General features: G+C 39.8%; 1 protein-coding gene across 1 annotated transcript in view; it reads right to left on the reverse strand.

Moving 5' to 3' along the window:
* Nucleotides 1–25,071, reverse strand: part of MAN1A2 (mannosidase alpha class 1A member 2) — a 155,105-nt gene that overhangs the window by 68,391 nt on the left and 61,643 nt on the right. The window contains exons 4-5 of the mRNA XM_075437898.1: nt 13,431–13,549; nt 10,993–11,073 (exon numbers count right to left, since the gene is read on the reverse strand). Of these exons, the coding sequence (XP_075294013.1) occupies nt 10,993–11,073; nt 13,431–13,549 (200 nt within the window). The remainder of the gene's footprint in view (nt 1–10,992; nt 11,074–13,430; nt 13,550–25,071) is intronic.

The following is a 25,071-nucleotide window of genomic DNA, read 5'->3' on the forward strand; positions in this document are numbered from 1 at the left end:
TGCCCTCTGGCCAACTCCCATTTATATACTGAGCATGACGTTTATGGTATGGAATATTTCCATCTGCCAGCTTGGGCTCTCTGTCTGGCTGTGCTCCCTCCCAGCTCCTGCACACATGCTCGTTAGCTGAACATGCAAAACTGGAAAAAGTCCTTGATTTCTTAGCAACAACTGAGAACATCAGTGTTATCAACATTGTTCTCGTACTAAACCCAAAACACAGCAGCAACTGGGAGGAAAATTAACTCTATGCCAGCCAAAACCAGGAGAGGTACTTAACAGCCCCTCACTCTCGATTTTAAATGACAGATTTCAGGCTGGATTTATCCATGCGAATTACATTATTACCTTGTCCAGAAAGATACATCATTTTGATGGTGTTTATAAAGATAAGAAAAACAATCATGTAACGGAACTATGTTACATCTAAGGATGGTAAACACAGTAAATAATTTTTTTTTATATTGCAAATATCATAAATAACTTTGCCCAACAAAAATCAAATAATAAGCTATCCTTTATATCATATTAATAAATCATCAGCAGACAAGAACACTGTCATAATGCTGTAAGTGTCCTCCTGCCACTATCACACAACAGCCATTAGGATAACATTCACTTTGCTTTCCTTACTTCATCCCATTTCTCAAGCACAACCACACGCTCTGCGCAATAACTGATCCCCTGTCCATCTCTGGGCTTCTGTTAGAATCATAGAATGGTTTGGGTAGGAAGGGACCTTAAATATCATCTAGCTCCAACACCCCTGCCATGGGCAGGGACATCTTCCACTAGACAAGGTTGCTCAAAGTCCCTGTTAGTCCATGCATCACTGCTAGCAGGAATATTTTATTTACCACTACCAGTCACACCAGGAGTTTTAATTACTTGTGAAGCTCCACTTCATGAAAAAAAGCAAGCAGTGAACAGGCAGCTTGTGCACTCTCTCAACAGACAAGTGCTGTTAATACCAGATAAGATGCTCAGTTACTCTAAAGGTGAGATGGGGTTACTCCTGCATACCTTACAAATCTCTTCATGGACTGCTAACAAATGAGGTCTAGGCAAAGCATGTAGATACCACTTGCTAATCCTAATTCTCAGTCACTTGCTTTACAAACTAGAAGATACTCAAGAACTGGAAACAACACCACAATCCTGCTGCAAACAGTTGCAGCTGAACTTTCGTGGGGAGGAGCCCAGAGGCCATGAGCTCAATGTTTGATTTTATTACAGCCTTCCTACAAGATGCTAGTCAAGAGAGTTAAATCTGTGTTTTCAGAGACCACCACTAGCTATGGCACTCCTTTTTCTGCTCCTTCTTGCTTCAGAAAACATTCTAAACTGATTACTCTAATCTGTAAATGAGGGCCATAGGGTCTCAGAGTGCTAACTGCTGAGAAAAGATAGTCATACTTCTGCCCACTGAAACACTCCAAACCCAGAGAATAACTCCAGTATTTTTATCCTCAAGTCTATCCACTACACAATTATTGATGTCTGAAATTAGCATGACAACACATACTCTTACAAGAATACTGTAAATCTTCATGAATGAACATTCATGGGACACACGCCCAGTATCATTTTACAGAAAAGATTAAGAATGGAAGGTTCTTCCTGGGTGTGTATAAAGACAGGTGTTAGACACACACATACCTGCCAAGCCTCCTGCACAGAAGGTATGAGTGATGATGACTAGCTCTTCCCCTGTGATCTCCCCTCTGGCTAGGTTTGCATTTCATGCACTTGCAGGACAGAGCAACACTTCTCAAGAAGCCTTGGACCTACCAAGCATCTTAGATCTGGAACGGAGGGGTGGCTGTGGCACTGTACCACAGTCCACACACACTTTAGGGGAAACCCACAGTGAAAATAAGAACCTTAGAAGATGCATTCTAGAGCCCATAACACAATCAAAAAAACAAAACACAGCAAGAATATCAAAACAAGCAACGACTTCTTGAGGATCAGAAAAAAAATAGGCTTATCCACTGAAGCGAGCATTAAAGAATAAATAGTACAAAAACATGTAACTAAAGCCCTCACCTATACAGAAAGGCACAACTAAGTTCTGCTAAACATTAAGTACAAAAAGTGGTGTCATGTTTAAAATAATTCAAGTCAAAATTTCAGTTAAATACATTCTTAACTGCCCTGAGTTAAGGCTGAAAGAATTGAGCTTCCCAAAGAACAAAGCTCAGAAAGACAGGGAAAACACACACATTTCAAGGATCCATCTTAATTTGGATAAAATCTAGGTACCTGAAAGAAAGTCTGCAGTGAAATAAAAGAAATCCATGTAATACCGTGTTCGTCTGACCCTCTTAGTCTGGGTGAACAACATCTTTTGAGACTCCTGACAGTGATCTGCATCTTGCAACCTGCCTTCTACCTGGAGACACAGATGCTCCAAGTGCCTGTATGTGCTTGCTCCAGGTACTTTCTCTCAACATCAGGATTTTGTTTCCTGCTCTCAGTACATACAGGATCTCACTCAACTCCTAACATACACAACATGAGAGAGAAGAAAACAAATCATGCCAGAAACACACAAGGAAACACCAGAATCCTTAATCCTGAAAGTTTATGAAGGTACTACAACTGAAGTAAGATTTATTAGTGAAAGTCTAATATCAGAGGACTTCATCTTCTAACTCACACAGCCATGAGAAGGGGAGAGGAGTGACTATGAGAAAAGGTGCTATTTGAAGGAGTTTACTAAACCACCATGGGTGACACCAAGCCCCAGAAGGTATTCATGGCGATGAGGGCTTGCCACCATGCTAAGCCACACGGTGTCACAGACAAGGGGAAGGGACAGACCTGGCACGTAGAACACAGGAGATGCTTTCCTCAGACAGGGAGATGCAGATAACTGTAACGATCAGTGGATGGGACTCATTCTTGCTTGGCTAGGACTTGCTATGTAACAAGGAAATATGCCAAGACACTCTAGAAAGATAGAAACTTTCTTGAAGCAAAAAATGAGTAAGAAGAAGTCTCACAGCATGGAGAATATCTTGAAGTAGTGGCACTGCTTCTTCCACTCCTGCTGCACGTGTTTCTTCTGCAAATGCTGACTCAGCAAATTGGACTCCTCAAAGTTAGCCCACAAATGGGAGATTATTGCTTCCTAGTGCCTTCTCACTGGGGATGCTTCCTGAAGAGCAAGGGATAGCCAACCTTGCTGGTTCCAGCCCCATCAGATATTCACCTCAGCCTTATGTTGTCTTCCTTCGTTCTTTGGCAAGGATGATATTGATGGCAGGGGCCTCATCGCTAGAACTGTCTAAGAGAGTAAGGGCAACTGCAACTTCTTTGAGAGCTCCAGGGAATAAATGCTATTCAAGGATTACTAACCCTCAGGGGAGATACTACAGTATCCAGAGTCAGTAGACACACCTACGATTTGGATCACTGTAAGGATATTACTATTCCTGCAGATTTGCTCAAAAATTTGGACTTTATCTATTCTTCAAGAAGCTGGACAGACATTTGGCATGTAATATGAGTATCACTTTCGTTCTAGCAGAGGCTATAGTCACTGCTGCAGGCTATTGGGCAGGAGCTCTCAAGGAGAATCAACAGAAATTCATCAAATACAACTGTGAAAAATTAGATTTTGAACACACAGCAATCAACTCTGGTATCTTCTTTATTTGCAAAAAACATAACAACATGTTCTTTATCTCGCTTATGCTTTATTGCTCCTACGATAATTTACTATGTTTAATCACAGGATTATTCTGCATATATGCACCACTAGGGCTCTACAGCTGTCTCTCTCCTTTCTTAAACAAACTCCCATTTGGAGAGCAGAAAATTCATTCACAGTGTCTTCACAAAGGCTTGGAAGTGAAGAAACTCCTCCCAGCAGGGTTCAGCATATTCACTGCTGGGTTTTGCATGGTCCTCTGAAATGAGGGAAAATGGGCCTGGATCCTGAAAGATGCTCTAGGAATCTCCATCTGCCTTTACGAGTTCAAAGAAGTTCACACAGCCAATGTGAAGAACTGCACCTTGTTTCTGCTGGCGTTGCTGGTCTATGCTGTCTTCCTTACACTTACTGCTCCTTCACTAGCCAGGTGTGGGGACAGCATAATGGAAATTATAGCTCTTGGACCATTTGATTCAGTACATCACAAGAAAATCCCACTTCTGCTGAAGATTCCAGTGTGGTACCCTGCACTAGGTTCTGACAGACCTTCTACTGTCCTAGGCCTTGAGGACATTCTAACTCCTGGTCTCCTGGTAGACTGCTCTCACAGATTTGGCATTCAGGCACAGTCATCGTGGATCTATTTTGTAACTTCTACTGCAGCCGATAGCTGCGGTCCATTGGCAAGCTTTGTTGTTTCAGCATTAACACAGATCAGCCAGCTATTTTCTACTTGGTGCCATTAATTCTTACTGCTTGCCTGGCTGTTGCTTTTTTTGTGACAGGAGTTGAGAGCATTTTGGACAGGAAATGATTTCACAAAGCAGTCCTCCCTCAGAAATCAGTATCAGCTACTCTAATACCCAAGAAGACCCAGATCCACAAATGTGACTGAAAAGTGGAAGAACATATAACCGATCACATACCCAATAAAGACCAATTAGATACTTTGTGTTGAAAAAAAAGAATTTACCAATACCAACCTACATAGTGAAGTGAAAACCTTATGTTACCCAGAGAAAAAGCAACCACCAAACATGACTGATCTTGAACAAAATCTTAAATTGGAGAACTCGATAGACACCATAGGAGAGGAAAGAATTCTAGAGCCGCATCCTGAGAAACCAGCTTTACAATATGGCTGATTTCCAGGTAACAGAGGAACCTCCCTGGAAAGAGACTTTAAAAGACTGTATGAACAGACAACACCAACCTAATAATAAAAGTGTAATGTGCAATAGCAGCTTTTTTTTGTGAAATGCAAGTACTTTATCTTGTTCTGATCTCTGTATATACATGATACTCTTTCATTAAGCTTTTCTATCCTGATGTTATTACATACAATAGAGTGCTAGCAAGATATTTTCTTTTATCAGTGTTGGATAAGGAATCAAATATAAACATAAAGAACACAAAACATTTTTATACCCTAAATTTAGAGAATTAACTTTGAACAATCACAAAGGAACCTACTGTTCTAGGGAAAATGCTAAAAAATGCCTTGATAGACATAATTGAAAACTATAGTTATGAACCCATGTTTTTTTAAAGACAAAAATTATATCCGTGCCAGGATGATGCATGAGGGAAAACAAATCTCTTACTGCAGTCACCAAAAAATATTTTGTTGCTGTTTTGGTTTGGGGCTTTTGTTTAATTCATGTAAGGCTGATTCTCAATGTTTAATCCAAAGTAGGCATATGGAACATTCCATTTCTACTAATTTCAGTTCTATTATCAACTATATCACAGTGGCCCCCCCCCCAGCCCCAGCATAATGAAGACCATGTATAGTTCCTACAGAAGTTAAAGGATTGTTTCAGGGATTAATGAGAACTGATTGAGTCTGGCTCAATTCAGATAAGAAGTCATCATATATTTATCTGCCAGTATGTTAATTTGGCCTCTTAACTCCATGTGACAGATGGAAAAGAGGAAGCATAGTGGTGCCTGTGAACTCAGAAAGTGGAAAACTCATAGTTCACACACCTTAACTACAAGATCATGCTTCCTTTTTCATCAAAATGTCATCAAAATGCAAAATCTAAAAATTTTATCCATTCTGTCACAACCTGGGTGGAAAAAAGGAGTGCCTAGTTCTCACAATATGGCTCCCAGCCACTTTCTACTAAGCAACTCTCCTAAATATTTTTGGAGGTGCAGGGTTTAATTAGTAGCTCTTGATTGAGTATAGGCACAATTAATTTTGCACTTCCTATTTAGTGATTTAGATGCTTAGAGATTATGCCTATTAACAACAGCTGAAGTAAACACTTTGTATTGGTTGCTCAGTGGCAACTGGGAAGAAACCTCTGGCATACAGCAAAATACAAGAGAGCCTACCTGGACACACAGAATGCCCAGGAGATCCACACTTTTACGAAGCCTCTTTTTCTTTCCTTGGTTTGACAGTATAATTTCAAAAAAAATCCAGTATACCCCACTTGTACTGGGGTGCCCAGTACTGTATCCAGCTCTGTAGTCCTCAGTATAAGACAGACATGGACCTGTGGGAGCGGGTCCAGAGGAGGCCACAAAAATAGTCAAAGGGCTGGAGCACCTGCACTGTAAGGAAAGGCTGAGAGAGTTGGGGCTGTGCAGCCTGGAGAAGAGAAGGCTCAAGGGAAACCTTATAGTGGCCTTTCAGTAGATAAAGGGGGGTTGTAAGAAAGATGAAGAGAGACTTTTTACCACAACCTGTAGCGACAGGAGAAGGGGCAACAGTTTTCAAACTGAAAGACAGTAGGTTTAGACTGCATAAAAGGAAAAAAAATTTTTACAATGCGGGCAGTGAGACACTGGAACAGGTTGTCCAGAGAAGCTGTGCATGTCCCATCCTTGGAAGTGTTCAAAGTGAGGTCAGGTGGGGCTTTGAGCAACCCGATCCGTTGAAGGATGTCCCTGCCCACGGCACAGGGGATTGGACTAAACAATCTTTAAAGGCCCCTTCCAACCCAAACCATTCTATGATTCTATACTCCACTATTTTAGCATATATTCATTATATATTTCAATAATGTACTCTGGAGAAAAGCCACAGTCTCCGAGCTTAAAAAACACCCCCAAGAATCTCAAAAACATTAACAGATTGGGACCCCATGCCTACTTTCTGACATGGAAAAATGAAGAAAGATGGTGATTTTCCCCAAATCAGGAGAACTGTTTGTTAGACAGAGGAACAATTTTGTCTCTTTACATGAACAGAAAGGTACAGTGAGGCAAGACAACCAAGACATTCATCCAGAGGGACATGGAAACGCATCCTCCTCAAACTTCATCTTTACATGCTCATCACTCAAGGGAGTCCAGCAGAAATTCCCACGTGTAAAAGGTTGAGCTGTTAATAAATTCACAAGTGTCATGTTTCACAAAGAAAGGCCTGTGACTCAACACTGGACAGGACAAGCCTACAGCATTTTAAGCCAAGCTGTCAGTTGCTAAAACCAGCAGTTTTTGTTTGGTTGTAAGGGAGATACAGGCTTTGAGCAACCCGGTCTAGTGTCCCTGCCCATGGCAGGAGGGTTGGAACTAGATGACGCTTAAGGTCCCTTCCAACCCAAACCATTCTATGATTTTATGATTTCACTATTAGTCCATCCACTTCCCAAGAGGGAACTCTTACTGAAAGAAGCGACAGAAATACCCACAAGCTTAATATGAAAGGCTTAAAATTTTAGCATCAACTGTAACCAGCATCATTAAAACCATCACAGTTGATGCTCCTCTGAGCAGTAACATGACAGCTAAAATATAGCATGGAGATCACGGAGTCATGCCATTAGACATGCTAAATAATTTTTAAAAACTAACATGTTTCTAATAAGAGCATTAAACAGGATAATTTATCTAAATTAATAGCCAGCTGTACTTAAAAACTATGATCAATATCTACCATTATAACTCATAATCAGATATAATCCTATCAAGCACAATCACGCTCCCCATACAAAGGGCAAAAGCATACAGATAAACCATGCTGACTATCAAATTCTCCAAACGTGGCCACTTAAAAATGATTGAATTTCCACAGCTGATGATGAGTGTCGGACACTTTCTTTTACGATTGTCACTACAGCATCTTTAACAGTACTAAGTAATAGGAGTCAAAATTATTACAACTATCACCAAACAGCAGTAACTCTTGTTGCAGACCTAATCAGAATTTATGTAAGTTACAAGGGCAAAACCAGAACTAACTCCATGCAGCCTGTTCATTGTATTGGACATCTTTTTCAATGCATCAAACAAGATATGCAAAAGTATGGAAATTAGTATGAAAACCTTCTAAACCAGTACCTAGCAACAGTCTTACCGAAGTAGAGGCTTGGAGGACTGGAGATGGGGACTGGAACATCAAGAAGGTGTGGGAAGGGAATATGAGTAAGTGAACAACAGCTTGATGAACAAAGGAAGGATACCTACCAGTAGATAAGACTCCCTCAGAGACTTAAGCCCATGGGCACATTCACAACCTGATCAGGCAAAACACCCAAACACTTGCCATCAGGCTTGCCTGTCTTAGCAGTGCCTAAGAAGCGTCTCCTCACATGTTTGAACGCAGTAAAAAAAGGAATCAAGCGTGCCCCAATCCTGATCTAAGGAATACATTCCCTTCTTGGGAACAGAAGAGAGAAGACTGGATTGGAAATCACAAACAAACCTGTTTCCAGCTCCACAGAGTTCTCAGAGGCAGATGTCCCTCTCCTGGCCTCAGTTACTGAAAAGCCTCAAGATCCGTTGTCTTATCCACACCAACAAATCGCCGAGAAACCATCAGACTTGGCAAATGAAGCAGTCTCTCAGGTACCAGACACAGTCCTATCTGCCACACTTTTGTGAAAGAAATGCAGTCTGAACACCCTTTTTAGCAGCGCTTCTTTTGGAAAATAAAGGTAATACATACAAACACTTGACAGGAATAATCTTCTACCAAAAGTCATGAAGTATTTAAAGTCTAGTGGAGAGACTGATGCCATAAAATTGTTTTTAAAAACAAAAGAGTCAGCCCAGTGGTCAAAATTTAGGAAAGACAGAGAGTAAAAGCTGTCTAAGAAGGAAAGAAATAAAATGTGTTGATGAAAACTCTTAAGCAAAGGAGCTTGTTCTAACTCTAACCAAGCAGTCAGAAGCAACTGAAAGGAAAATGAATACTCAGCTTTACAAACACAGGCAAGGCATGTGTTTTGGCAGTGTTTAGCTGCATCCATCTGCATATAGGGGCAAAAAGCTCTTGTTAAGGGGCTTGCACACAGGTGTGGTATTGATCTATACAAACAATCCAGCTACCGATGCACGACCTTTGCTCTTCCTCTGAGGATTTTCATATTTACAGTAGATGACTCCAAGGAGCATGCTCCAGTTTGAGCAAGTTATCCAGAGACAGGATCAATGTTCCTAGCTGAAAAGATGATGTGGGTCTGCTCTACTCAATGCTTGCAGCCTTCAGTGATCACATACTACTTAATGTGATCTGAGCTCCAAGCAACAGAAATACAGATTTCTGGAAAGGAAGCATCCTTCAACATGCTGCTGAGATCAGTTGCTCTACAGCAGGAACTACCATGACTACTCCTAACAGTTCCAGCTCAGCTGCTTCTTGGCACAAGCTGAAAATCACGTGCCACTCAGACCGCTCTTCTTGAAACTTCTTTGCTATAGAAATAAAAACACAAGCATTTTTCCCCGCTTATGTCTGACAGCAAAAGACAGCTTCTGTTCTGGGGGCCTTAAAGAAAACTGGTAGATTAATAATGCTGACCTAGATGAAATTCAGAAGCTGCCTCAAGTTAATACTTCGGTTGATCATTCCATGATTTTTATGCCTTCTTTTGTTAGGACAGAAGCGTAAACTAACAGAGCTTGAATTTCAGCACTACTCTACCTTAAGTGACAGCTGCCGCAAAGGCTGTCTTCCTGAAGAGGTGCCACAGCAAACAGTTTAAAAGGCTGACCTGTAACACTGGGGAACAGGATCACCCCCTGAGGGTAAAATCCTTACTGAATTGTGAGCAAACTCTGATGAAGACCTAAGCCTGACAGATTCTGGAGGCACAGAAAGGCTTACTGCTACAAATGCAAGGTCAGCTCTTCAGTTGCTACAAAGGAAAGAGAGGGACAAAATTATGTGCTTCTCCTTTCCTTTGGGCCTCCTATAACAGACCACGTAAACTGGTGTAGCAGAAAGGACTGCTTGCAGCTGACCCCTCTGCAGGCACGGGCCCTGGAGAGTGCGGACAGTGAAGGTGAAGCAGCAGTACTTGATGAAAAAAAAAACTAGGAATTACTTTCAAGTTATACACTGGATTTTTGTTGTGCCACAAAGTTGTTCTTCCAAACCGAAGACACTCCTACAAGAGAAAATTCAGAAGTCCCAGGATGATGCCAAAAACCTAAAGAGCCAACAAATACGGGTTTTCTCCTGTTTTTTAGGGTTGCAAGCTTAAAAACCCCTGAGAACTTGTTGACACAAATGTGGTGCTCCCTTAAATAAAGGAACAAGATACATATGAACACCTGACAGTGTATCCAATCCTAAGCCATGAAATATGGCTAGAAGCCTAATACTTTAGGTAGCAGGCTACAGACAGAGCAGAAAAAACAAAGGATAAAACCAAATAAATCAAAGGCAGAGGCAACAGATCAAAAGACAAGTAGCTGATAGGAGACGAGAAGAGCTATGACTTAATCTGTAGGTTGGGTCAGGCTCCATACTTGTTAAAGTATGTGAAGTAAGAGGTCACAGCAATATTACTGCTAGACCAAACAAGTCCATGGTTGCAAGCCTTCAGGTATATGTGTCCTTTCAATCTAAGCATGTCTTCACATAAGTGCCCAGAAGTTTAAGTCTCCAATCTTAATTTTAACAGAAGATTCAAAAGTAGGATGAAATTGGCTTGACATTTCTCAGATCGTCAGTTAGAAAATGGTAAGAAGACTGTGTAGCACTTTTGTGAAGCAAACCTACAGCCTTGCAAGACAAGTGACAAAACTATTATTTCTACCTTCATGGAGTTACAGAATATCAAAACAAGTTATTGTTGGCATGAGAAGCTAGTGACTTGACATTTCAGGCTGATTTTTACTTGAGTGGATATCTTCTGAAAACATCTTGATAAAAGAAGCATTTCAAAGCTCTAGCAAAGGGTCCTAAATTGGCTGAGACCTGCACAGAAACAAGCTTTAAAGATTCCATACTCTAAGAATTTTGTTAGACAAGTTGCTGCTGTAAAACTAGTTTGCAAACTACTGAGAAACCAAGATTTAGAAAATTCTTCATATGCAACATTTGCTAGAATACAATAAGTTTCACAGACACCTTCCAGTCTCCTTACCTCTTGTCCTGAAAGGTAGTATGCTGCTAGAAGACCGCCAATGAAGCGAATATTGACCTCAAAAACAGACACTTCGGAATTCTAGAACAGGAAGAAAGAGTAAATAAGTAACCAACTCTCTAATCAAAGAAGAAGAAAAATCATCAAGACAGAGGCAAGTACATACTCTAAAGCAATCTGCACATAAGAGTTTGTTCTCTTTCAGCATCCAAGTCCACACTGAAATTTCTGTGAACATCTTCATAACATCAAGTGATAATTCTAGTTACAGCTTGAACTGATTTTTAAAACTCAAGTTCGTTTTTCTCCTGCTCTCTAATCATATAATTGCACTGTGTGTTAATAAAAGTTGTTTAGGGATGGTGGGAAAGAAGGCAAGGACTATGCATTTCCTTATTTCAGCATCTTTTACATTTAAGCATAACATCACATCATCTGGGTTTACAGGATAAAGTGGAATAATAATTAGAGAATTCCTGTAATGTGGTTTCTTAACCTGAATTACCAATGTGTAATCTCAAATTCAGAGCTCCACTTTAACACAGTCTGTCTAGGAATAGCCTTTATGTATTTAATGTTACAACAAGTACTGCAAGACCACTGAGAAACTCCAGACAATAAACCATTTTACTGCCTTCCTCCACATTAATATCCTTGGGCTAATTTCACCAGTATCTTTTGACTCATTTAACCCACTGAAAAATTAAGAGGAACTATATCGTTTTAACATCTTTATGCCTCCCTCTGCACCCCATTCACTCCTTTGCCCACATATATCCCATCTGTCTCCCCCATAAATTTCTCTTCATTCAACCCAGTGAACACAGAAATGTAGTTTTATTAAAATATTTTGAGATAAGGGAGACTTCTCCTTTTATCCTGAAAAGTCACTACAATATATACTGTACAAGTTGACCCACCAATTAGCACACAGTTGAAATTATATTTATAGGTATGTCTTTCACACTATTTCTATGGTACCTGCAGTTGTATCATGCATTTTGCTTGTATCCAAAATCAATGCATTTTACACATATTACTCATTTCTGAAAGGTCACAGGAACACTTTCGAGGATTTCCTCAAATAGCACTGATGACGAAAAGTCTAAATTTTCAAATACTCCAATATAGGTCTTTAGTAAAAGACGTATTATTATTCACATACAGGTGACACAAGAAAAATATCAGCAATGCAGCATACGATTCCTCTTAATACCTACTTCTGCTTCCCAATAAAAGAATCCAAGAGTAACAAATTTCTGTATGTATTTATTTATAAACTTCAAATCATATAAGGAAATTACCAAAGTCTGGTGTATATATAAGACAACTTGTTAACCTTCAGAAATGTTTCTTGATACATGGGAAGCTGTAATTGAACCCCAGTGGGTCATGTAAATTTATTCCACCCAAATCCTAGATTAATTCTGCAAATTTATATTGAGATTGTCTCAGATCAGACAAGAGTTATGGAAGTAATTTAGTTCATCCTCACAATAGTACCATTATGTCTACACTGTCTCTGATATATTTAGGGTCTTCAGTTTTAGACTGAATAATTATCTGGCACTAACTGAAAAAAGCAGACTAGAATTCTCTAATGTTTGCCAGCCAGTCAATGTATAAAACAAAAGGGAAAAAACCAAACAAATATTTCTGAAATGTATCCTATATTACAAAAACAGCAGTATCTGCTCAATTCTGACTGCATACCTACATTTCATGCTGTACACTACTGAATGAAAAATTATTTTTTGAACCATAGGGCCAGTCCAAGGATTGAAATACAAATTCTATCACAGAGTCTGTGAATAGTCCCCAAATTAGTAATAAGAACACTAATCAATAAGGATAAAATAGAGCCATTTCTTCTACTTAACACTTCCAAATTCTGCGCACATGAAGAATGTCAGATACTGTACAACCAACTGGGAAATTCTTGTGATAGATTCAAAACCTGTAGGCAAACCAAGACTACTCGAGTGGCATTCTTCCTGTTAAAACATCTCAAGGACATGGAAGAAGAGATTGTATTCTTAAGTTATTTATACACTGTGGTTTTTGGGGGAAATTGTCTTTTACAGCTCAGTTATTTCCAACTGCTACTAGCTAGTAAAGTCTCATCTTTCTGCCTTGATGTCATAGGCTCTGTTGGTTCTCACTGACTGCTCTCCCTTTCTTCCATTATCCAATTATAAACTGTACTTTGAAGATACAATATGCAGACGTATCTTTACTTATAATTAAAGTATGAAAGGGTTGGGGTAGGTTTTTTTCAAAACAAAGTCAAACAGAGAACTTCACTAAAGCTTATATCTGAACTTCTGACACTTTGAATCGTAAGTTTTTTAAGTTCCAGCTCAAAGAGTGCTTCCGTCTCCCCCCGGGAGGAACACTGTGAAAAGGACTAGAGAAATACGAGGACAAGCTGTACTCACCACACTGAAATCAAGATTTTTGTCAATCCACTCTTGTCCTTCTCTGAATTCATCGTGAAGACCCATGATATAAAGAGTATCCAATGCATCTACTATGGTAGCACCCATTTGTGAGTTTCCTACACGTAAAAAGAAGGATTTCTATTACAAGTTATTATTGCATTATTTTTCTTAAACATCACAAGCATGAGAAAATAACCTAAGCAGTAGCAAAGTTACTACAAAGATGAGAGCACAAAGAATAATCAAAATGAGAAGGAATTAGCAGCTACATAAAAGGATCACACTTCTCTTTCAAGGCATCAGTCCTCCGGCACAGTTTGGCTTCTAGGGAGAAAAGATGACTAAAGACAGAAGAAAACTCCTTCTCCTCTGCTTTCCTAGGCTGCAACATGAGCAACTGTACTTTGACACAAAAGGACAGAAAGACATTTAGCTTCAAAAAGCTATTAGGAATTCTAGGACAGAAGTGTTTAAAAAAAAAAAGCATATGCAAGATAAAGCAATTGGCAGTTCTAGTAATGCCTTGCATTTCCCAACATCCGAAGTTTGGCAGTGATGGAAGCTGCGCAGCCACGGAAAGCGCGGCCAGCTGAGCCAGGATGCCCTGGCTGAACTGATAAAGCTGCAACCCCACGGCACTCGTGTCGCTGCCTGCAGGGACCCACGCTATGAAGGGCTGAGGGGTTCCTCCGCTGCCACCATTTAAAGGGGAGCATTTAAAGCCAAATAAAAACCAACAGCGCTTTACTCTGCAACGCCATTCACTTGAAACAGCAGCAATTTGGAGCTGACTGATGAGTGACTCCTCGGTCCGTACAAGGGAGAGGGGGTGAGCAGGTGGATAGCCACCGACCGTGTCAGCCTTAGGCCATCCCAACCCAAGCTGCTGCCCTTAGCAAGCAGAGGGATTTGGTTCTGGAGGAAAGCAATTACCATGGGTTGGTTTATTTTCATGGAGTGTATAAAACTTCCTACGCACTAATAAAATAGCCCAATTTCACCATTCATATCAGTATTCTATAAAACAGTCAATAATTATGTTATTAGCAATTTAACAGCGGTAGTCTCTTAACAAGTTAAGCCAATTATTATTTTTTAAGGCGCTTTTTATCTTTAACGGAATTTCTACAGCGCAGTGTTCCTGCTTGGTTGTTTCTATTCGCTCATTTCTGATTTTTACATGTTTAGAGATATTTCTTCCCTCAAGCATAACAATAACTGAATGAAGCCATCACCACCATTGTATTTCTTTTACACATCTAAATGACTGATACTTACTCGCAAGCTTAAAACCATTTTCCGAGACTTCTTTCCCCAAATTATAAAAATTAAACATAACAGTCTCTGACAAAGTAATCACCAACTAGTTTCTTCAAAAATAGCTGTGCATCCATTTTAATTAAACTAGATAAGGAAAGCCTTCAGTCAGTGGTGTTTGTTAAGAACATTCAAGTACAGATCAGGACACACTAACTTTAGCAAGACCAATTAAATGACATATCCTTCGACAAATTGGCCACCTCTACCTATAACTCTCAGGAAATGACAACACCACAGTGCACAAGTACTTTAAGGTTTAACACCTTCAGCCAAGTGACAAATTCTATTGCTTGCATCGCATTTAACTTCGCACCTTTTCATAAACATAATGTGACAGGTAACTAATATCACTTCAAAAATATGCAAACCAGCCCATGACACAAGGACTAACTTCAGTATTAGCTGACAAGGTATTTCTGACAAAGCTGGAATGTGTTATACTGCTGCAGCACTCAATTTCTGTTCCTTTATTGAAACCACATTGGTAGCATTTTCAAATACACAAGGTGTTTGAGCAAACAGAGATATACATAGTCTTGGGAAATCCTGAAAGGTCCTCTTGTAATAGTCTCAAAAAAATAAAAATCTTCTAACTTAAAGACAGTGATAACCACATCAGTAAGCTCTCATATTCTATAACTGGCATGGGGTGAAGAGAATACATTGCATGGGGATGGATCAGTGTGTCATCGTCCCCCCACACCCCAGAACAGAAGTTCAGGCACCACTTTTGCAGATCTCAGGATTACATTCAAATGTCCACAAGGGGGGACAGCAATAGGGTGGGCACAAGAATATCTGCTTCCCAGCACTCCAGAAAATACCTCCAAAAACACAGATTTAAGCAACCTTTTTCATGGAGTTCTCTGCACAGAACCATGAAAGGGCCATGGAAATGCAAAAGCCCATGATTATTTCCTGCCATCTCACAAATCCAACAGATGCATCCAGACAGAGACTGAGAGCAAAAAGGCCAGAACTGCTGGAACACAGCTCTCTCCAGAATCAAGCAAAAATACCCACGTTTTCCTAACGCATCCCCTAATGACTGAACAATACGACTTCAAATACAGACAAGAAATTTGCTTTCATCCTCACAGTGTTAAAAGTAAGCCCTCAACCCCATGTATAGAAATCTCACCTGAACCATTAGTTCCCAACAGGGATCAACCGACAACCTGTTTCACGCAAGATCCTCCAGCATTGTTTGCAGCAACAGAAATCGATGCAGTCTGACAGAGCGAAACAAACTTGGCCACCATTCCTTACCCCTTAAGTCAATTAAAGGCATAGGTTCACACTCTAAGCTTTTCTCTGGGCCACACTCCAGTAGTTTGTCCAGGCTCTCCCTCCCTCTGCCTTTTTTGGCCCTTTCTCTCATCTTTTATGTCTATCTTTCCTAGACTCACAAACATCCAGCAAAACATTACTGAGCAAAGCCCCTTCTGCTCACACATGGCTCTTCTCTGAGCAGCGACGGGTGCCTGTTTCTGAGATACAGTTCAGTATGGTTATAGCTTCTAGACTCCATCATTCTTACCATAGTCTCCTAAGGACAATATTTATATTCTAATCCATAACAAATTATTTGGTTTTCTTCTTTCTTATAAGTAGGCTATTTCAACCATATTTGGTTTATTTTCCCTTTTTCTTCTTAAATATATGGTAACTAATTGTAATTGCACACCAGCACTTGTTCTTTGAGGAAGACTCAGAAGAACTATCTTTGGTTTTTAAACCTTTTTGGATGAACTCATTTCCAAAAGGTCAAGAAATGGCAAGTCAACATTTTGCAACAGATTGACTACCAGTCTTCTTCCTTTAGTGTCAGTCAGGCAGCCCAAAGCAAGCTAATTCCCTCCTCCTGGGCATTGAGGGGGAAGAGTCTAAAATGCAGAGTGAGTTCACACCCAGAAGTCTTGTGCCTACAAGAACAGAGGGCAGAGCTGGACATAAGGCAACACAGAGGTCAGAGTTAACCAACACCTTGGTTGCCCCATGTTGCAAGACAGGTACAACTTAAAACCATTTGTGGGCTATGCTAGGTTGTGTTAGAGATTAAAATGGATTAATTGCTCTCAGCTTCTTTCTGGGACGGACTATGTGGAAGGGATGCCATTCTTAATTTGTTCCTAACAGCTTCTGCTGAATTCTTCCGTATCTGTCGAGGTCCACAACTTAACCAGAACAGGCAATGATACTGTCATAGCAGTCTTCCTCCATCTTAAAATGCACTGCTCTACCAGCAAGGTAGCAGCCGAAATGTAAAGCAGAAGGGAACAGCAAGTGTTCAGAGATCACTGGCCTGCATTACAGTCACGCGTGGTGCTACAGGGAAAACAGACTACAGCGGATGGGCAGCTGTACTTCTCCCTCCTGACGCTGATACAAACCATTCAGTCTAAAGTCAAAGAAATAATTTTCCATTCATAACAGAGTATGTTTTTTTCCTTTCATAGCTATGCTGACACCCACAAATTTTGCCTTAAAGGACAAGAGGATAGTCTTCCTGGACTTAAACTGCAGAGGGAGTCATCTGAAAAGTACTAAATTATCTCTAAACAATGAGATAATAGTTTACAACAGTATAATCTGCTTACTACTACCTCAACGACTCTGATCTATGACTGGTCAGGATACAGATAGAGCAGATGTTTCATTGTTGTGAAAAAGTCTATAAAACAATTACATCAAAATAGAAAATAACACTTCTTCTAGCTGCAGGCCCTCCTCCCAGGGTCTGCCTCTGCTCAATACAAAGGCTCAGTTGGTCACGTTGCGTAAGATAATAACCGATTCCAAAAGGGCTCAGTTTTACAAATGTCAGATTAGGAAGTTTCCTTCCATATAATTATAGTTCCAGTTGACTGAGCTCCAAATTTAATGAAGTTTGCCTAATGAATGCAATGCTCATTCTTCTAAATAAAACAGAACATCCATCATAAGCTAACGGGAGGAATTCAGCAGTGAAATAGCTGAACTATTCACAAAATCGTGCACATTCTCATTAAGCAAGAGTATCATTCCGAAGGACTGCAAAATAGTGAAGTCAGATTTATATTTAGGTAGACTTCAGTTTCCTGAGATTAGACAAAATTCTGTAACTTGCTAGCACATAGACCTACAGTTTGAAATAGCTAGCAAATCCTATCACTGAGTGCAAACAGCAGGGCCAGTAAGAGAACAGAGGTCTTCCTAACTGAAATTCTTTCAGTATGTTGAAGCACTAGATGAAGAACGGGTTTATTTATACCATTTTAAAGTCCCACAAGAGACTATCAAAGTACGGGGAGACAGATTGTTGTCCTGTGTTCCATGACAAAAGGAGTATGAAGAAAGCCCATTTTCATGATACCATAAGGAGAAATATAGAGATTGAGAAACTCTGATACCAGCTACAGGGTTGCCTAGTGTGTTTGTTATGTGGAGGCAGAAGAGGCTATTAGCAGCGAGGTACTAGAGAAAATATGCGAACTAGCATAGATCAATTACGACCAGAGAAGACTACGAAAATTTGAGATGTAGCCACACTATGTAAATACAGAACAAGATATGACAAATTAAAACTCTATGGCAGCAAACTGAAGCCATGCACTCCAAGTTGAAAAGTAATCACTGAACAGGTGCTTCACAAACTAGTTACTGGACATGTCACCCATACCTACTCCTTTCTTCAACAGGTATATGCCACACACAAATCTCATTACTTCTTCCGAAAAACACTTCCATAGGGACTTTCACTAGCCTGAGTTGAGGACTGAGCAGGTGCACTGGGTCCGGTTGGGGTGGAGTTAATTTTCTTCCCAGAAGCCTGTATGGTGCTGTGTTTTGGATTTGACTAAACAGTGTTGATAACACATCAGAGTTTTGGTTATTCCAGATCAGTGCTTGCACAGCATCAAGGCTTTCTTTTTTTTTCCCCTCCACCCTCCCACAGTGAATAAGCCAGGGGTGGGCAAGAGGCTGTGAGGGGACACAGCCATGACAGCTGACCAAAGGGATACTCCATACCATATAACATCACACCCAGTGATAAGGGGGGGGACGGGGGTGTTAGTCTGACAGGCAGCCATTCCTTAGGGACCAGCTGGGCTTCAGTCTGCTTGGGGGAGGTGGCAAGTGATTGTCTTTGCACTGCTTCCTCCCTCTCACCCCTTTCTTTCAGTTATTAAACTATCTTTATTTCAACCCATCGGTTTTCTTGCTTTTGCTCTTTGTATTCTCTCCTCCATCCCACTGGGGAGAGAATTTCCATTCTTTCCCTTTTACCCTCTGTCTGCCTGTGCTCTAACACTCTTGTGTTACAAGCATGTTAGTGTCTTGCAATGCACTTGGCATCTACCCAGAGAGGAGTTACAGGAGCAACAAACCTGAAGGCAATGCAGATCAAATGGATCTCTCACTATCAAAATGCACGCTAGGTCAGAGGAGGGCTGCTGCAAAGTCGAGGAAACCACTCTAAGTGGAAAAATTACCATGAGGCCACTCTGCCTGCAAGGACAGTCGTATAAAACATGCCTAATAGATGCATGTAACCGTTCTTACCCTTCTACCTTATGCAGTGACTGAAAAAGCAATACTTTATTATTAAGCAGAAAGAATAGCAGATGAAAGACCCAGAAGTGGGATGCTCATCAGTTCCTTTACAATCAAGGTAGGGTTTTAATATTTCTTAAGCCAGCGACAAAACCACAGAGGAATCCAATAGAGACTCTTACACTGGTTGACAAGGACAGCCTGCAGAAACCACCACCAGCTATGCTCTGATGAAAGCTAAAGGAATCTGCAGGATTGCTTGAGGCAAAACAAGCAGTTGGATATAGTAAAAGCATTTGGGCTGTTATTGAAGACAGTTTACTCAATATCATACAAATAGCAAGTATCTCCACGTCAAGGCATCCTTGCTATGGAAATAAGTGATTTTATACCCTAGAAAGACAACATCTTCTCATAAGCATTGGAAAGTTGGAATCTAGTTATGTACAGAGACTAGATATCTAGATGTAAGGAAATGGCTTTCACTTTCAAAACAGCATAGCCAACAGGATGATCCCACTGATCGACAAAACCGTAAGACACAAAACAGACCTCGTGTGCCAGGAACAGTATTGGTCTCAGTGACCCATATCCACTTCTGGGGTTTTTCAGGGTCCAGGACAGACATAATCTGCTGGAAGCAGAACCTACTCCTACTGATGCAGAATGCCTTTGATTACTGTTGTGTTTAACTGGGGGGCAGGATTAACCTGCAAAAGCAATCTAAGAGGACTGAAGTCTCAAGGAATAATTTAACTTAATTCCTAAATTAAATTTCTGCTCTGGCAGGTGACCTGAACTTCAGGGAGGTCCAGCACTACTGCCACAGCAACCCGACAAATGGCGTGTGCCCAAGCACAGAGCAGAACCTCCCTCTTCCATCACAGTGACCCCAGAAACAAAAGAGGAGATGTAAAGCCTTCTCAGAGAAGTACACCCTGGCACACTTTGGACCTAAAAGATGAGTTATTTTTCACACAGCCAGGTGTTTTAACCCCTAATAGAGTGAAAATGCTTCTTTGATAAACTCAGGCTGACATTAAATACAGAGTTACTACAGTTTTTTAAAAAAAATATTTTTATTCTTCATATTCTTGCCTCGCCAGCTTCAGAATGGCTGAAAAATGAAGACTGGGCAATACTGTACTGACGTAGAGAAAGTATACCCACCTCTACTCAAAAAGATTCAAGTAATTCAAGTTTTCATTTGGTAGCAACAGGATTTCTTAATGCGATAGACAATTACACATGTGGTAGAAAAATATGTAACATGAAAATTAAAAGCAAACAATTAGCAACCCAGTTTTCTATATCTCTAATGAGGCTCTGGCAATAAAGCTGCCACTACTCAAGCATACCACTTGTAAAATATCTTAATGACTCACAAGGAACAAGATACCATTTAAGAAAATGAATTAAATTTTTGAACAACAGAGTTTAACTCCACTGTGAAAACAAGTGCCTCAAAATCAGTCAATGAAACCACACATTTCATACAAAACCGTAACATATCATTTCAGCTCAGCCATAAAATGCAATGAATAAGCCTTTAAGTACCCATGAAGAAACCAATTGCCTTTAACATTTTTGGACTAATTAACAAAGCAGAACAAAGAAACTAAGCATGATTGCTTAGTTTTGTTAAACTGCTGATAACAGACAACAAAAAAAGAGTTCCTAATCGTTTGTACCAGACAGTTAAGTATTTTAGCATATAAATAACACTAAATAATCAATTGCTATGCTTTTCTTAATTTTACAAATGAGGAAGTAATAGGAGTGAAGCATTTTAGTATATGCTAGTCCTTGTTCTTTGAATCTAAAGGTGGACATGCAGGTAGCTGTTATTAATCGACAAACGGCTGCTGAAATAGCTAGGTCCTTATGACTCAAATTTTAAAACTATGTCTAAGAAATTATACTACAGTAAACCTTCCTCTTCTCTGTTCTTCACTTGATTGCTTCACTTTGCTTTCCAACCAAATCCTACATGGCCCTTCATCTTAATTCAAAATTCATACCAGTAAGAGTTGAATGCAGTCCCTCTAGTACAAAGCCTGAATGTGCTCAAAACCAAATCTGAAAAGAGTTTAGCATATTAATACCTGATTTTCGATTTTCTGTGTTTTGTTCAATCGTCTTGACCTCCCCCCCCCTCCTTATTTTGTTTGTGAGCACAAACACAGAACTGAATTACTGTAGATAGGAGGAAGAAAGAGTGGACTGTGTGCAGACCATAATTAAGATTAATGCTGGAACTATGATCTGAGTTAATGGAAGGTTACGACCTAATGATAACTGAAAGGTCGCAATGTCAGGAGAAAAAGATTAGGATGAGCTTCAGAGTAGGAAAGGAACGAGGGAGAGCAGATGATATTAAATTGAGTAAAAAAAGACAGGACAGAAGTCTATCAGAAAGGAGGCAAGAATAACGGGCGAGAAGTGAATCGTGATGGCAACCAGCTACATACATGAAGCAGTCAATCAAAACTAACGATAAATACAGATCTAGAGCAACTCCATTTTGAGAAATCAGGAAGTGGAAGGTTGAAGCAGAGTACCTGTGAATGCTGGCTCAAAAGGTATGCAGAACCTAAACACAGGCAGCAGTCAGTTAAACCCAGGACCAAGCAGAGCAAGATTAATATTTGACAGTAAATAAGAGAGCAAAATGTTATCTGGACTAGAGTATAGTCGTGTGACCTGAGTGCAGAAATCTTATACATGAAGCAAGCTAAGTATTGATCTTCCAAGACAGTAAAGATACAATTTCTTACAGATAATCATAAGCTAAAGTACTTTATCAGCTAGGCAGTAGGAAAAGCATCACAAAAAACACACTTCTAACAGCTATCATGTCACATAAGCTTTTCCATCTTTAGATAATCAAAAGCTTGGGCCACTTCCACACATTTTGGTCCAAACCACATTCTAAATTTTCTTTAAGACCGCTGAAAAGGAACTAATTTCAGATTTGTAGCCATTAAACTTCATCAGAATGGTGTGAAATCCGAGTGAACAATCTCCGACAGAAGACAAAGTGTATCAGGCACAAGCCCAGTGCTGCACTCACACGGCCGAACTGCTTCGGAGTTACAGCTGCCTCCTACATCTGCTGGCTTCAGATGACAGCAAAGCATACTTGCATCTGCCTCCCACTTTGTACTCCTGTCCACGTTGTTGTGCTTACCATATTTCAGTTTAGAGCTCAGTATGCCAATCCTTACTTAGCTGTCATGCCCATTTACTTAATATTTTAACACAGTCCGAAAGAGACAGCATAGTCTTAATTTCATTTCCATATTACACCCTCTGTTCTTAATTCCAAATGAAAGGAAACAAGTTTATATTCAGGAATAGCATTCCCACAACCTAAATAATTCCCAAATATAAACAAACACAAGTGCAACGATTCCCAACAGGAAGCAAATACTTTTTTTTCCCCTCAGAACAAACCATCTGGTTTATAAGAAAAACACGAGAGGATGCTATTAGAGAGAACAAAAATTCTCAATTTGTGCCTGAGCCCTGAACTCTAGTATCACTTAATATCTTCGTTGCCATTTGATGTAGATGTTTACCTCACTATGCTACAAGGTAGCTTACAGAAATACAGTGTATTTATCTAATTCCACTTTGCATCTGTACATCTCTTTTTTTTTTTTTTAAGGCAGAATTTTCAATCTTCTGAATAATGACATAGGATTTAACATCATCAGTTCAGAAATATGTAAAAAAGCCACTGAGAACAACTGACCTAGATGTGTTGTCCATGAGCTAATACAGATTAGCTGAGAATTCAGTGGGAATACTGTATTATTCAAACGAAGAACAGAAGACAACAGCTGCTCATGGTGAATCTTCCCGATATGCACAGGCACACTTGCGACAGGTCTGATGAAACAGGAGTAACATTAAAAAAATATTCTTAGTTACCCACAGTTGTCTTTATCTATGGCATCAGTACCACAAACCAGTTAAGTGGAACACACAGCCAGATTGCTTCCTGCCTGCGCACATCTGCAAGTTTGAGAGAACAATCATACTCTGAATAAACACCGTGTCTACTGCAGTGAAGCAAAACAGCATTTACAAAACACTATTTGCCCAATTAGCAGCATCAGAGTGCAGCTTTAAATTGGGCGAACTGAGGAAGAGGCAGAGATTTTGCAAGGGGAAATCTTATCTTAGGATCAATGTTACAGTATTTTTAAGAAGCCAGCTTGCATATGAACAGGGAAAATATACAGAAGGTACATAAGAATATCCCTCAACAAAGGCTCTTAAGAAAACCTACCTGCCACAGGATAAGAGAAAATTGTTCTTATGCAGATGAATAATTGTTTAAAATATAGGAAAAGGTTAAGCTTAAACAACTAATTACTACTGTGAGAAGAAACCACCAGTAGGACCCTACAGAGAAGAATGCCTGGGCAAATACTTATTTATAAAATAATCTGGAAATATTTATAAATCATCAATATTTACAAAAAATTAAGAAATACTGTACACAGTGGCTGAGAATTTTGAAAAGGAATGCTACTGCAGAAAAACCACCCTATAGTGAGTTTCTAGACTCCATAAAGGAGTCTTAAAGATGCAAAATATAATCATTAGGAAAGGAACAGGGAACAAAACAGAACAGTTTAGTCTTCCTCTAAAGAAAAGGAATGTGAAAAGACACAAAGAAAGGTGATAACAATGTATAGGGTATGAAAAAACGTATGTATGAGAAATGGCTTAACAGACGAAGACTCTCCACGTGACAGACACACAACTGAGGGCATATGCAGTTCTACATACTCATGAATGGCAAGGAAGACACAAATAATGAGTTTTTTTTCCAATATCAAAACTAGTCACCTAGGACAGTGAGCAGATTTCAAAACTAAAAAGTTCTCTACAGTACATGGAATCAAACTATGGAACCACTTGTAATAGGAGGTGGTGGGTGCCCTTAAGTTTGCACAGACTCAAAAGCAGATTGTACAAAATCACGGAAAATAAACTACAAGTAATTAAACAAAACTTGCTGCCTTTGACCACAGAAGCACTATCACTGCACAAATTTTTGTAAGCCTGGAGAGTACCCTGAGAAACGCTCACTTACTACAGGCTTTTCCTGCTCTTACATTTCTTCCCTAGGCTACTGCCAAGAGCACTTTTTGCAAGATGAGTAATAATCATGTTTGATCTTCCATTCAACCTGAAACAACTTTTCTTGGATTATCAGAACACTGTTCTAATTCCAAATTCGGCCAGCAGCTCTTGATACTTACGTTCTTTCTTAAAATTTTATCTTTCCAAAAATTATGTTACTAGCCAGAAAATATACATTAAAATGTACATGTATACATTCAACATTGTCTCAGTGTAGTCACTCATCACTGGTTTTTGCAGAGGACACAGCTGCATAAGCCTGTCCTAAGGCAGTTTCATTTACTTTAAAGTCAAATAGAACATGAATTACAGATTGGGCTGAAATTTGCATCGTGAAATTACCTTTCTTTATAAATTAGCAGGAATGGACTTTCTTTCCCCTTTCATTTGCCACAAAAAAAGGCAATGATGGGTTGGTTACTTGTGCACGTACAGTTCAGATAAAAACTACTGCTCACCTCATTTTTTTTTCATCAAAACAAGTCAAGAACATATTTGTTTACATATATAACTCATATTCCCTTTTTGTTTTCATTTATCCTCCTCATGGATTCAGAGGCTGAAAACAAGCACAGAAGAAGGATCCTGAGCAGAAGCTGTTTCTCCTGCCTGTCTCTTCATT

This window comes from Opisthocomus hoazin, chromosome 1 (genome assembly GCF_030867145.1).
Source record: "Opisthocomus hoazin isolate bOpiHoa1 chromosome 1, bOpiHoa1.hap1, whole genome shotgun sequence".
Lineage (NCBI taxonomy): Eukaryota > Metazoa > Chordata > Aves > Opisthocomiformes > Opisthocomidae > Opisthocomus > Opisthocomus hoazin.